General features: G+C 40.0%; 1 protein-coding gene across 2 annotated transcripts in view; it reads right to left on the minus strand.

Annotated features, from left to right (window-relative positions):
* Positions 1-9456: 9456 nt before the first annotated feature.
* Positions 9457-15186, minus strand: part of ANKEF1 (ankyrin repeat and EF-hand domain containing 1) — a 32391-nt gene continuing 26661 nt past the window's right edge. For both annotated transcript variants that reach the window (XM_087716862.1, XM_087716861.1), the window contains exons 7-10: positions 13983-14209; positions 11809-12053; positions 10875-11018; positions 9457-9893 (exon numbers count right to left, since the gene is read on the minus strand). In XM_087716862.1, coding sequence (XP_087572988.1) covers positions 9729-9893; positions 10875-11018; positions 11809-12053; positions 13983-14209 — 781 coding nt within the window. In that variant the 3' untranslated portion in view covers positions 9457-9728. The remainder of the gene's footprint in view (positions 9894-10874; positions 11019-11808; positions 12054-13982; positions 14210-15186) is intronic.

Genomic DNA, 15186 nt, shown 5'->3' on the forward strand with positions numbered 1-15186 from the left:
ACAGCTTTTTGTTTTAACACTCTACCAATGATCCCCGTATCATTGTGTTCCTCCAATAATCATCTCATTTTTAAAAGAAAAAAGAAATCCACCCTATAAGCACAAGTATTAGAATCCATTTAATGAAAAGGGGAATTTATTTTTGTTTCTCCGGGTCAGGCGATTGTAGTTCAGTGCTGAGGAGAGGTGCTGGCAGCAGTTCATAGCGCCAAGGTCCTGCTCAGAGGCTGCCAGTGTGAAAGTACAACAATCAGCTTGAGAAAAGCTAATCTGCAGAAAGCATCTGCTTTTGTTATGCAAGAAGAAATCAATAACAGATTGATTCAGTCACATGAGTAGGAGGGAGGGGGCAGAGAAACAAAAAGGAACTTCTTCCTTTCTTCTTCTTATGAGTTATTCAAATCCTGTTATAAGAATATGGTAAGGGGCATGATGTCATTCAAACACGGACGGCAGTACATGAGGGTGGGCTTGTGGCAGGTTCTGGGCAAACACCATGCTTCTTTCTTTCATGAGGGTTGTCTCGTCTGCAGCTTCTCTTCCTGTCACCCAAGGTCATGCCCACAGGCCATTTACAAGTAGATGGTGTTTTCTGACATTATCAGCAGGGACAGTCCTATAGGGTAGAACAGACTAAGGGACTAACCCCATATAAAACTATTCTTTATTAGAACAGCTATAGTAACAGAATCCTGCAGGACTGAATGTGCTTCCTCACTTTATTTCACATGGAGTAGAGCTTGTCTGAGGCTTTTTCTCCAGAGAGTTTCTTGGAATGAGCTTAAGCTGCCTTTGTCAGATTGTTTGCTAATCAGTCTTCTGTTCACTGTTCTTTAAGGCCATTCCCTATGCTCTCTCCACAGAAACCCTTGAGACAATGGTGGGATTCAAATTTTTTTACTACCGGTTCTGTGGGCATAGCTTGGTGGGTGTGGCATGGCTTGGTGGGCATGGCAGGGGAAGGATACTGCAAAATTCCCATTCTCTCCCGATCAGCTGGGACTCGGGAGGCAGAGCATAGATGGGGGTGGGGCCAGTCAGAAGTGTATTTGCCGAAGGGAGGAGTAGCGGGATAGAAGAAAGAGGGGTAGAGAGGGTGGGAGAGAGGATTGGAGGGAGGGTGAGAAGGAAGGGAGTGTACCGGGAGAGAGGAGTGTTAGAGGGGCAGGGGAAGTAGGGTAGAGGGGAATGATGGAGGGAAGATGGAAAGTTGGAGGGGGGGGGCGAAAGAAATGGTGTATGGAGGGTCGAAGAGGTATATTGGGTTTCTATTTTGGGGGGTATTGTTGACAAGAGGAATGGTTGTGTTTATTGTTTAATGTTATATGGCCCCGGTTATGCACATTATATATGTGACTGTACGAAAATGAAAAATGGAAAATAAAAAACACATTATAAAAAAAAAGAAATAAAAAAAGAAGAAGTGTATTTGCCAGTTCTCCAACCTACTCAAAATTTCTGCTACCAGTTCTCCAGAACTGGTTAGAACCTGCTGAATACCACCGCTAGAGCACCAGAATATATTCAGGAGCAGATGTCAAATTTCTCTCACATGTGCTCACCAACACGAAAACTATCTGATTTTCTAAGACAAGAGGAGGTTAAAGGGATCAGATTCTTGACCTGTTTTTCTTCATAGATCTGTTTATCTTTTAAAATATCCGTTGAAAAACTTAGACAAAGCTCTTGTTTTTAGAGGATAGAGAGAGCCACCTTTTAATTTTACTTTGCTGCTGCTGCTTTGATTTCAAATTCATTTGTGTAGCTGTCATAATGTCTTTGGAGGTCAAATTCTTGACATATCTCCTCAAACTTTTCATTTCTACTTGCATGTAGCCTAAGTACAGGATGAGGCGAGACTTTACCGTTTGACTCTGTCCATCTTCCCTCCAGGAAAGGAGGAGCTTTCATCACTATTTTCATTGTTTCTCTAGCATCCAGCCTCCAAAGCTATTCCACTGCCTGAAAATGCTGGCTTGGCCAAGGAAAAGGTTGCATGCTTCACAGAGGTGTGGGTGTTTCCCTGGCATCCCACACCTTAATTGCTTCAATTCAGCGGGATGTCATTTGAAAAATAACATAAGCTTTTCTTCTCCCATCATCCTTTTTTTTTTCTTTTGTGATGTGACTTTCACATTGTAAGACTTCATGCAGGGTCTTTTTTTTCTTCGGAAATATGAAAACTACTTTGAATGTCTTTGAACAGTAGGCTGGGGAGCGAAGCATTTAAAAATAAGCCTTGTCTGCTGCTTTCCCCCTTTTCCATGTCTTTTTCCCTACAGTCTTAATGCAGCCAATGCTGGTTCAATTAAAGCATTGCACATATTTCCGTTGCAGAAAACTATGCATTCAACTATCTCAATTAGTATCTGACTCCGCTGACCTCTAATTCATTCCCTGTTTTTCTGTAACTTCAGGTTAAAGTTCCTGACTTGAATTTCATAGCTGTGTTTTCCATAGTTTTATAAGCACATGAATATAAATGAGTGATACATGGTAGTGTGGCATTTATAAAAGGGGGAACAAGCAGAGAGACACTTACTTACTTACTTACTTACTTACTTACTTACTTACTTACTTACTTACTTACTCATTCACTCACTCACTCACTCACTCACTCGCTCGCTCACTCACTCACTCACTCACTCACTCTTACTGACTTACCGTATTTGCCACCACAAGGAGACATGCATTGTACCTTAAAATTAGAGTTCCAAAACCGGAATTTGGTCAGTTGGCCATGTTTTTCTCCAAGTCATTCTAAACCAAGAGTAACTTGGTGTCCTCCAAAAGCTGTGGACAACTCTCATCATCCTTTGCCATTAACTCTGCTAGTAGGATTAGTGAACGTAGAAACCCAAAGTTTCCAAAAGACATCTGGAGGTAACCTGGTGCCCTTGTGATATTTATTAGATTTTTAATCCCATCTTTATTACGTTGTAAGTAACTCAAGTTGGTGCTTATTAGTTTACAAGCAACTCAAGTCCTCCTATTTTTTTCCACAATGCTGTGAGGTGAGTTGGAGAGAGAGGGGAGGAGGGAGGGAGGTTCAGACCCACAGTGGCTTTCATGTCTGAGGTGGAACTAGAATTCACACTCTCCCCGTTACTAGGCCAGCACTTTCATCACTACATCAAATTAGCATTTGCATATATGTTTAACTTCCTACCTAACAGAGCCAGGTAATTACAAGCTCCAAATAGATCAATTAATGTTCTCTTCGCTCCCTCACTGCTTACTCCAGTTTATTTTCATTTTGCCTTTCAACTGATACTTTTCTTGGATACCACAGAGCACATTCAAGCATCACTGGCTGCTATTTCTCCTTTTTTCATCTTTCTATTCGTTTCATCTTCCTATTTGTTTCTTAGCAGTTTTTTTTTCTGCAATACTGCCACAAACACTTGATTGGACGAGTTTGCCATTAGAGGAAATGCCATATGCAAAAAAATAATGAACGGGGAGTGTGAAAAGCAAAAAGGGAGGTTGAAAATGCGCACATACTCTTTATGGTACTTATTGCATACCAGTGAGTTTATTTAGGTATTATACAATGTTCATCTTAGGTCAAACAAGCAATTAAAAGTTTTTCATCAGTGGTCTCTCGGCGAAGTCATTAAGCAGCCAGCCAATTAAAAATAAACATAAAAAATTAAAGACTTCCCTGTAAAATTGATGCTCGTAATATTGAGATGCAATTTCTCTGTCTTTAGAGAATGGATATAAAATTCATGGCAGATTAGAGCATCTGGGAGCTCGATACTCACCCACTCTTTTAAGACCCCTGAACACAGTGGGGCTGAGTTTGAGTGGGGCTTCGTTATTTTGGGAAGTTCAGATTGTTGAACTGAGATTTAACAGTGGTTTCTGTACCAAAAATCCTACATTGGATCACTTCTCTTTTTTTCCTTAGTCTGTTCCTTTTTCTTTAGAACAGAGCTTCCCCTACTCTATATAGCTTGGGACAAGTTTCCCAATCCCCAAATATAGGTAAAGGTAAAGGTTCCCCTTAGCTCATACATATGTGCTAGTCGTTCCTGACTCTAGGGGGCTGTACTCATATCCGTTTCAAAGCCGAAGAGCCAGCGCTATCTGAAGACGTCTCCGTGGTCATGTGGCCGGCATGATTAAATGCCGAAGGTGCACAGAATGCTGTTACCTTCCCACCAAAGGTGGTCCCTATTTTTTCTACTTGCATTTTTACTTGGTTTCAAACTGCTAGGTTGGCGGAGGCTGGGTCAAGTAACAGGAGCTCACTCTGTTATGCAGCGCTAGGGATTCGAATCACCAAATTGCTGACCTTTCTGATTGACAAGCTCAGCAACAGCCACTGAGCCACCACGTCCCTCCCCAAATATAAATACATATAAAAAGAAGAAAAAATGGGAAACTCCCACTAATGTTTAAAGGTTCATTCTTAAATTTCAAATAAAATGGCCAGTCAGCTCCAGGGTGCACTTTATAGCTTTTATATAAAGCTCTTCTTGAGGATTGCTATAGAAAGACTCTGTACCTGGAGCAGCCTTAAAACAAGAGCATGTTCATATTACAGAGACTTTCATAGTAGGCTCACTCTCTCATTATTACACAAATATACAAGAGTGCACATAGTACAAGGCAGCATCTCCCAGTTGCCTTCAGATATCAACCCTATCAAAAGGTTGCCAAGTTCTGTGCAATGATGCTCAAAATTCATCAGATGATGTTTTCTTGTCTTCAGGCTTAATTCTAAAAGTAGTCCCAATATGCACCTACATTGTCATATTAGATATGTATAGCCTCTCTTTATAGCCTATATTCTCCTATACCTTCTTAATGCTCCCATTCTTTAAGATTATTTATTATATTTTTAGACCTTCTATTGCATCTCTCCCTCCCTCCCTCCATCTCTCTCCATCTCTCTCCATCTCTCTCCATCTCTCTCCATTTCTCTCCATCCCTCTCCCCCTCTCTCCCCCTCTCCCTCCCTCCCTCTCCCCCCTCCATACTTTTTACCAATTATATGCTTGTGGTTCTTCCTAATGATTATATTCCATTCCCTTATGCTGCTCTGTGACAAAATATTGATTTAATTTAATTTATATAACCAAGAAAAGAATTAATGGAGAAAGTAATATTGTTATGTAGCAGTTATATCCGGAACTCAGGTCTTAACAGAATAACAGAATTGGAAGGGACCTTGGAGAGCTTCTAGAGTAGACCAATGTTCTATCTATTTCTATACGTAGTTTTGAAGAAAATCAAATTCAAGAAACTCTTTCTCTAAAAGGATGTTTTATTGCTCTTGGAGTGGAATTCTCTACAGTGAAGAGCGTTACATTTGAATTAAACACCGACATCATGAAGTTGGTTAATGATAGCCTGCTTATGAGACCCATTTTGCCTGTATCTGAATTAGCAAAGCACTAAAATTAATATTTTTAAAAGTTGAAGTATCCTTATAGATGGTAAATATGAATGCTTGGCATATTCTCTCTCCTTCTACCACATTAGGAATCACAACTCTGGGCCCCCTTCTTCACAGCTGTTACTATCATGCTAAACCTTCACCTCCACTCAATATGTGTTGTATAGCAGAGCATTTTTAACATCTGTGCTTAGGAAGCAGTCATCCTTTATTGCTCTACATGTGCGAGAGGGTTTTCTAAGAGATACGTTTTCATGTACCCAGTGTAGCCCTGTCTGAAAAGCTTAGCTTTCAGGATTCTTTTTTTTTAAACCCCAGTTTAGTATTAAAGAAATCTGTTGTTGGCTTGTGCTCTGAGCTTGGCAATTTGGTTGCAAATGTTTCATCCCATTAGAGGAGGCAACTTCAATGCGCTTTGGATTGTGCTTGTCTTGGGGAGCACTGGCCTTTAAATACCTTTCTGAATCCTGCTGTATACTCCCCCACACAAGCACAATCCAAAGCGCACTGAAGATGTCCCCTCGAATGGGGACGAAACATTTGCAACCAAATCGCCAAGCTTGGAGCTCAAACCAACAACATAATCAACCAACCTGAGCTACTAATATTCAAAGACATTTCATTAAAGAAATCTTCTTGAAATCCATATTACTTTTGGTCCCTTTGTTTTTGTCAGCTATGGACAGCTTGACAACATGCTGACAGCAGGAGAGGGGATGAGTTGAGATGTGTGACAAGTCAGTGCAATTCCACTTGCGCAATGGAACATCACATGAATAAAACAACAGAAAATGACTTTAAAAAAAAAGTCCAGTCATTTGGTCACATCCATTGCTAGAAGGTAGCACTACCCACTGTCATTCATATCTCTAGTAATGTAAATGACTGTTCACTTAATTAACACCAGACCAGAGAGCTAGATACACTGGATCTTGACCCAAATATGATCCACTATTTTCTCAGTTAAAAGTCCAAGGCTTTCTAAGCTGCTGTGTTGTAGTCTATGACAAATGAATGTTGACAGCCCCTCTCTGAGCTTTTATTTTTATTCTCATTGTAGCAGCTCTCTCATATACCAGAGAGTTCCTCAAGGGTGGAAGAACTCAACCCTAAATCTAGAAAACACATGAAGAACCACCAATTTCTTTTGTAAAATAGGGGGGGGGTTAGTGCGGGAAAAGTTCATTTCTGATTTCAATGTTAACATCACCCAATAGTAAAGAAAACACTACTGCATTCTGGTAAGAATTTGTTCTGTCATCCAACCATTTTCCATTTAAGAAAACGTCTGTGGATAACTACTCCAAATAAAATATGAATTCAAATCAGTTTGTCAACCTTTAAAAAATACCAAAAATATACCTCTGTTCTTTTTCATCATACTTCAATAGTTACCTTTGGTTTCTTTAATTATTCTTTCATTACAGTTCTCCCTAATCTGATGACTTCCAAAGGAACCACAATTCTCAAGGACTGAGAGGGCCATACATATGGAAATTATAATTTAGGATTTCTGGAGAAACCCAAAAGGAAGAAGATAATTCTATAATTATTTTCATTTTGATAAATTTCCTATGGTTGAATAAGAATTCTCAAGAAAGCACACACATGTACAACTTCCCCATGATGTTAAAAAATATGATGACTCTATCAAGGAGACAACAGTTATCTGCTCCCAACAAAATTTGGGTCCAATTTTAAAAATTTGTGGCCTTGGACTATTCCTAATGATTTAAAAATGACAGGCTATAGCCGGGATGGTGAACCAATGGCACGCAAGCCGTTGGCCAGCTCAGCTCCACTGCACATATGCCTGCTGGCCAACTGATTTTTGGGTCTCTGCCATGCATGCGGGAGATGCACACGCATGCGCGGGGGTCATATGTGCATGCATGGGGAGCACGGGGGTGTGTGGCACTCCCCCCCTGCAGTCCATTTTTGGTCCCAGGAGGCTGCAGGGAGGCCTGCTGCACCTGAAACGGGAGTCACACGCGCATGCACGGGGGCAGGGAAAGCATGGGGGTGTCACATGGACGTGCACAGGAGGGTGGGGCACAGGGGGGTGGGTATCACACATGCATTATGACTGTCGTGCATGTGCACATCCTTTCGGCATGCGAGGACATAAAGGTTAGCCATTTCTGGTCTATAGGAATGAAAGGAAAAAGATGTTACAATGGATATACAAATGAACCCAGATGATGTCTTAATAATTAAAAGGGATAGACAGGAAGTCTTTGAGTTACAACCATGCATTTTGAAACTATTCAAAGTTACAATGGCACTGGGGAAAAAAAGACATGAGTTGTTACCGTTTTCCATACTTATCCCCGTTGCAGTACCCCCATGGTCACGTGATCAAAATTCGAGCACTTGGCAACTGGCATGTATCTATGACAGTTGCATGTCTTGTGGTCATGTGATCATCCTTCAACCTTCCCAGCTGGCTTCTGACAAGTGAAATCCATGGGGGAACTCAGATTTGCTTAACCATCACATGAATTGTTTAACAATGGCAGTGATTTACTTAACAACTGTTGCAAAAGAGATTGTAAAATGGGATGAAGCTCCATTGTGATTGTAAGTTGAGGACTACCTCTACAAATAACAAAGCAAATTAGCCTGGATAACTTTCCTATATTGGATTTAGAAAAGGGATTTGTTAAAGCTTTGAAGAATTTTGTGAAAAGGAATAAAGAAAAAAAATGAAAAGGAATCAAATTCTAAGAGGTGTAATTCAAGGCACTACAGATCAAGATGTTAAAAGCAAAAGAAAAAGTTGGTTTATTTGACCAAGATATCTATTTTAGATATGTTATCTCTGGTAACTCTTAATGGACTTTTACTGGTAAGTATGGAACAACAAGGCTTTAAGGATTTGTTTACAGATAAGAGATGGGATATGGGAAGAAGGAATATTTGTTACACTATCAGAAATGGTGCTAAATTTCTAAAATTATGTATACTTGTTGTGGAGGGTGAAGTCATTTCTTTATACCTTTCTTTTCTTTTTATTATATTCTTTTTTTCTATTTTTGTTTTCTCTTTTCCGCCCTTTCTCTTTTCTTTTTTATACTTTTATTTCTTTCATTTTGCATTTGTTTTCATCTTTTTAATTGTAATTTATAATAAAATTACTACTTAAAAAAAAAAGAAAAATTGTTGCAGATGAGAATGTGCATGGTTGAAAGCGAACCATAGTCATAATAGAGGTTCACAAAATAGGTGCAAAACAAAGACATTTGAGCTTAAAATAGTTTTGGAATATTGAACAACAGCGAGCAGCAGAGAAGACAATTGGAATATGATTAACATTTTCCTTAGCTTCTCCATAATCATAATTGTTCTGGGTTCTTTCAGCCCAACACTAAAGATGATTGTTGCAGAAACTTTGCCTTCATTTAGGTTTAGTCCAGGCATGAAATCCTCTTACCTTCGTTCCCGGTTTGGAACCTTCTGCGCATGCGCAGAGCGTCTGTGATGATGTCTGGTACTTCATTGCCAGTCGCAATTTAAAACACTATGAGTAAGATGCAGGAAAACACAACACCAATGAAATCATCTCAGTTTGCTGTTGCCTTTACTGATATCTCCTGATTGATCCGAAGAATGCGACAATATGCAAATTTTACCTCAGCCATGAAGGGCAATGAAGAAGCTTTTGAACGTGTAACTTGTTCCTAAACAACTGAAATCTCCTCCCCTCGTAAATCTGTAACAATATATTTGTTTACAACTATCTGGCACAGGGCTGTAGTCAAAATCAATCTCTCTCCTGCACTGTTAAAACCAAACACCTCCCTGCCCTAAATGTACCTTAACAGAAAAAAATACCTATTTTGCATTCTTCCAGGGTATGAGTCTCAAGGGAAAAAATCCAGTGGATTTGTACCAAATCCTTCAGATGCCCTAGATTTGAACTATCAGACAACTTATTCAGTCACTCAGATTTAGAGCACTAGAAATAATTTGCTTCAAGTTTCCACGGTGGGAGTGAATCATTTTTTCCCCAAGGAATGGGATGAATTAAGATCTCATTGAACAGGAGAGAGCAATTAGTTGTTTATTGGGGCTAATATATCAGCTCAGCCCAATAGGATTCAGTGTAACATTACAGGAAAAGATGGATTGTTTCCCAATTTTTAGACACAAAAACTCCTCTGGTTTAAGATGCCCTGTGCTGAACCCAAGGAAAATAAAATAAAACATTCATCATAATTAGAAAAAAACACATGATTTAGGCCTCTCCAAAGCATTTTTCTTGAGAGGGAGGTCCTCTCCCATTCACTTTTTAAAGATCCATGCAGAAATCACATTGTGATTAATGCAAAGCACTGCCTTGTTGCAGTGCATGGACTTTCTCCATGAAATTCTTCTTAAAAGGCATCATGAAATCATCATCAAAGTCCACTTCATAAGTAAAACGCTGCCGACGTAATTCCCTCTTTCTGAGAAGATCTTTTGTGGTTGCTTCAGGACTCCAAGACTGGAAAAAGAAAAGCAGTTCTTAGTCAATATGCAGCATGATATATTAAGGAATCATATCGATCTGCTCTGAAAAAAGCAAAGTTATTGCGAATGTGCTAGAATGATTGTCTGGAACTCTCAGTCTATTGATATCAAACCTATCATCAAAATATGGTTGCGTAGCATCTATGTGGCATGTGTTTGTCTCATTAACCAATTCCCTAACTGGCAATGTTTAATAATTAGCAGTATGTTATCAATAAACAGTAATGAATAATGGTGTGTAAGTTACTTCTACTTCATTACATTCAGTACACTCAAAGCAATAGCAATAGTACTTGAGACTTATATACCACTTCACAGTGCTTTACAGCCCTAAGTGGTTTACAGAGTTAGCATATTTGCCCCCAACAATGTGGGTCCTCATTTAAGGTCAAGATTTGGTTTGATAATAATAATTATCTGACTATCCTTTGATCTAGAATAACTTTTCCCAACAAGCCGCCTTAGAGAAAATCAACTATTCTAATTATCAGAAGGATTCCTAACCCTAACTCTATAGAACTGGATGGGAAGAAGATGGAGGTAGGTTAAAAAAAAGGAAAGATGGTGACAACAACTACGCAAATGGAACCCTTGTCTGCTGTATCTACCATATTTATTCTTTGACACACACAACCATCTACCATGGATGCCTCAAGATCTGGAGGGCATTAGGAAATTGTAATATCATCCCTGAGATTGTAATTTTGCAGGCAGCATAATTTCATTATCCCAATGGCTTAATGACAGTAGCATTTGTCATGCTTTTGTTAGGATTTTGTCATTTGTTAGGATTTTGAACCACCCGATTTGGAACAAATGGGAAATATAAACTGAACAGGACAAAATGAATACAATAATCTAAACTAATAGATATGAGCACCCACCAGAAAAATAATCCATAAAATTGGAAGCTCAGTGAATTATAACTCTAGTCCTATTTTATAGTGGTACTTACTCTCTGTGGTGTGAAAGTGATATTAAGTTTCTTTGTAACCCCTCTGGTTATCAGGGAATTCAGATAAACTACATTATCTTTGATGGATTCCTTCTCTTCTTCAAAGAGTGATTTCTCAATAATAGACTCAAGGGGTTGTGGTATCTGAAATACACAATGTAAATTATATTGGGGTTTTCAAGATTTATGTTGCTAAATTTCTTTCTGTTTTTTTGCAATTAAAAAGTTAAAGTCAAAGACTAGTAGCTTCAATGGCTGGAACTTGAGAAGGATGCTTTGATTCTTCTCTTAATAAGCAGGAAAAGGGAATAGAAAACCTGTTGCATTTAAAAGATCCTAGGTTCAATCACAGTAATCTCCGGATAAGACTGACAAAAAAAAAAAAAAAGCAAACAATCATCTTCACCCAACTTCAAACTCTTGAGAACAGTTTGACAGACTTCTGGATAGACCAATGGCATTACTGTGAATGAAGCAGCTTCCCATGACCCTCTTCCTTATTTTTTTCCCTACTGATAATGACACTTCCCTTGTCATGCTATTCTTCAAAAACTCTGTAACAAAACCCAAAGTATTTGCTTTATTGGTGTGTACTCTATTTAAGCTTCCATGGCGCAGAATTTCCGGATTCCCCTGTCCTGCTTTCAAGCAGGGTCACATGCTGAATTCAGCATGCAGAGATCCTTTCCTGTGGTGGTTGTAGGGACTCAAGCAGAGAATGGACAGAAATTGTAAATTGTGGTCCTTCCATAATTCAGAAGGATTGCTTCAATGACATCAAGAGGGGAGGGAGGGTGTTTCTGGTGCACCCCAATGGAAATCCCATGACATCATACCAGAGACAGGAGTTCCCCTCCAGTCACCTTTCTCTTAAAGTGATTTTTCAAACATTATGAAAAAGCAAATTTAAGCCAAAGAATCTTGGCAATCATACCTCTTCTTTCACAGACTCCTTTGAGTCTTCTACAGGCTTTGGCTTGGGAACAACTGGAGCCTGAGCTGGAGCTCCTGATGGAGCTGGAGTAGTAGGAGAAGCAGCTTTAGGCTTGCCCCCTTTTTTTCCTTTCTTCTTATCCGGTTTGACTTCTACGGTTTGTGGCAAGTGGTCCAAGGTATCTTGAATGAAGTGGATCAGTCGGTTGTCTGCATAGGCCCTGGCAATTTCCAGTGAGTTTTGTCCTATTAAATAAAACTTACAGTAACTTCTCTGTACAGAGAACTGAGCAAATATTGCCCTTTGCTGGATCTCTGGCTTAGATTTCAATCAGCTCTCGCTACAACTATCTCCTCTTTGATCTTCTACTATCATACCATGACCTTCTGAACTCTGTTGAAAGTAACTCACCCTTCTGATGACTTGGAGTGGAATCTTTTCCTAAATTCCTGCAATCCAGCATCATTTCTTCCCTCTTACATACAAATCTTCCACTACCAAAGAATCTTGGCACATCCCTTCCCATGGGATCCAGGCCTTCAGCTTCACCAATCTTAGCTTTCCTAAAGATGTCCCACGTATTTATATTTATATGTCCCACGTATTTATATGACTCTGCACCTTCTTCTTTGGTGCTCCTTCCAAAGGCCTACAGGGGATCACCTGGAAGCCTTTCTTTTGCCCATCTCCTGATCCCCTTTTGAAACAAAAGACTTCTTATTTTTCAAAATGTCATTTTATGAAAGTGTGGAGGAGAAAATGCTGATCACTAGAACACATTTATTGAACTGAGAAGCTCCTTTACTATCACTAGATAGTATTGGCTTTTCAACAAATATGTTTGGATTTCGTATGGCTGCAGCACTAAGAAATCAGATTAGATTTCTGATAAGCTTCTACTTAGCCACATCATTGTTTCATTTTCTTTGCATCATCAGAGGTACAAGAGGGGTAATGTGTTGAACTTCAATTATTTAAATTACACTATGTTAATTGATTGTACAGTACTTCATGTTAATATCTCCAGGTTTTCAATAAAATTCTCCTCTATCACATTAAAAATTACATTATGCAGGCAACTTTGGAAGAGGCTCTGGAAACTACATGTAATGCAGCAGTGGGCTGCAGGTGGTATCCCCCGGTACAGGCATACCGGAGTCTGCCCGGAGCACCAGATACCATTCAGTACGGTGCTCCGGAAGGCCCACCTGTCCGCCCAAGCTCCTTACCGGTCTTTTAAGTCTTCGGTGCTTCTGTGCATGCGCATGGCACATACAGTGCCTCCGCGATGCTGTGCTGAGCAACTTGAGCATAGTGGAGGCTCGCGGAGATGCTAAGGCACATGCGTGCGCTGCGCGCATCCATGTGGATGCCGCCAGGCCTGTTCCAACCATACCGGTTGGAACGGGATCCAGAACCCACGACTGATGTAATGCATGTGAAAGGATTAATAACTAATTAAAATGAGTGCTGGTACAATGCAGTGGTTAAGTTGCTGGACTAGAAACAGAGAAATGCAAGTGCCTGTCCTCTCTTAGGCATGACTTTGTGCAAGTCATTCCCTCCAAGCCTTGATCAGTATCATGCATTGCGGCAAGCTGGCTGAAAAATAAAACTTCCATTGCACCATGCATTGATGGCTGCCTTCTAAGAATCACTGTGAGTAGAGTGTAAAACAAGCAAATGTTACAACCAAGCAGGACAGACGCTAGGAATAACACAACAAGGCAGCTGGTAAAAATCAGCTGGAAAGAAAAAAATGAATAAAGCAAAAGGTCAAACCATCTATTTATTCTGTTAATCAATACTTTGAAAACCAATTAACTCCATAACATTATTTAATAAGGGGGAAAACCCTTCCTTTCTATAGCTGCTTGTTCATCTGCATTTAACAGCCAATAATACATTGAGTAATAATAGCAATAGCACTTAAGACATATATACCGCTTCAGAGTGCTTTACAGACCTTTCTAAGCAGTTTTACAGAGTCAGCCTATAGCCCCCAACAATCCGGGTCCTCATTTTACCCACCTCAGAAGATGGAAGGCTGAGTCAACCTTGAGCCTGGTGAGATTTGAACTGCCAAATTGCAGGAAGCCGGCGGTCAGCAGAAGTAGTCTGCAGTACTGCACTCTAACCACGTGGATGGTAATTATAATAACGCAAAACTTTACCTCTTCGGTTTGTCTTCTGCGCCTTAGCACCACTGTTGATTAAATACTGCACGGTGTCCAAGCGACTGCTCTCAATACCCCTCATCAATGGGGTCCCATCATTGATTGAAACGGCATCTATCGTGGCACCAGCTTTGACAAGGAGTTCAGCAATGTCTTGCTGTCCTGCATGGCAGGCATGATGGAGAGGAGTCCACATGAAATTGTCTGTGGTATTCACACTTGCCCTGGAAAATAAAAACTCCGTAAGGCACATCTGTGCTTTTCTAGTTAGTTCTTTGTATTCTTCAACTGATTCTAGGCAAAGGGATCTAGTATTAATGGACTACAGAGATAACAAAATGCAGTCCTTAACTGAATTCTCTTCCTGTGTTGAAAGAATGTCTAAACGCTAATCTCTCAGCATCCCAACTAAATTAACTGAGAAATGGAGAGGGCTTGTTTTTTCTTTCTTTTGAAAGAATGAATCATTCAATGAAAGCAACTGGCAGTCAATTTGAGTCTGATTAAAACAACAAAAGTAATGGCACCAAAGGTAAAGAAATGTATTGCAGTATAAACTGCAATTAACTGCAGTACAGTACAGCATAATAAATGCTGTGGATTACAGCCTACTTTAGTCTATGAAACTCTACCTAACTAAATAACCCAGGTAGGATCCTAAAGAAATGTGAGCCATGTCTAGGGCTGCATACAAAGCTTGAATCCAAATTGGCCCATCTCTTGTATTTGATATTTGCTCAGCCTCTTGTTCTCCCCAACCTTTCTGTCCTGTCTGAAGGGCAGCTGTACTCACAGTTCTCTGTGCACGCCATGGCCCTAATAAGGCTGGATTTAAGATCACAGCTAAAATTGTACTTAAACATTCAAGCAAATATTTGAGAGACTACCTCCTGCCAATCGCCTCCTTGCGACCCATTAGATCACATAGATTAGGCTTCCTCCGAGTTCCATCTGCCAGTCAGTGTTGACTGGCAACTACGCGGAGGAGAGCCTTTTCGGTAGTAGCTCCGACCCTTTGGAACGATCTCCCCGTGGAGATTCGCACCCTCACCACCCTCCAGACCTTCCGCACAGCCCTTAAAATCTGGCTATCCCGTCAGGCCTGGGGTTAAAGAATGTAACTCACCCCCACCCAAATGGTATGAATGTTGTGTTCTATTTTTAATTATGTATTGTCCTTATGTGTTATTGTTTGTATCCC

This window comes from Thamnophis sirtalis, unplaced genomic scaffold (genome assembly GCF_051295495.1).
Source record: "Thamnophis sirtalis isolate CommonGarterSnake01/CBP01778 unplaced genomic scaffold, rThaSir2_p1.2 scaffold_5, whole genome shotgun sequence".
NCBI lineage: Eukaryota > Metazoa > Chordata > Lepidosauria > Squamata > Natricidae > Thamnophis > Thamnophis sirtalis.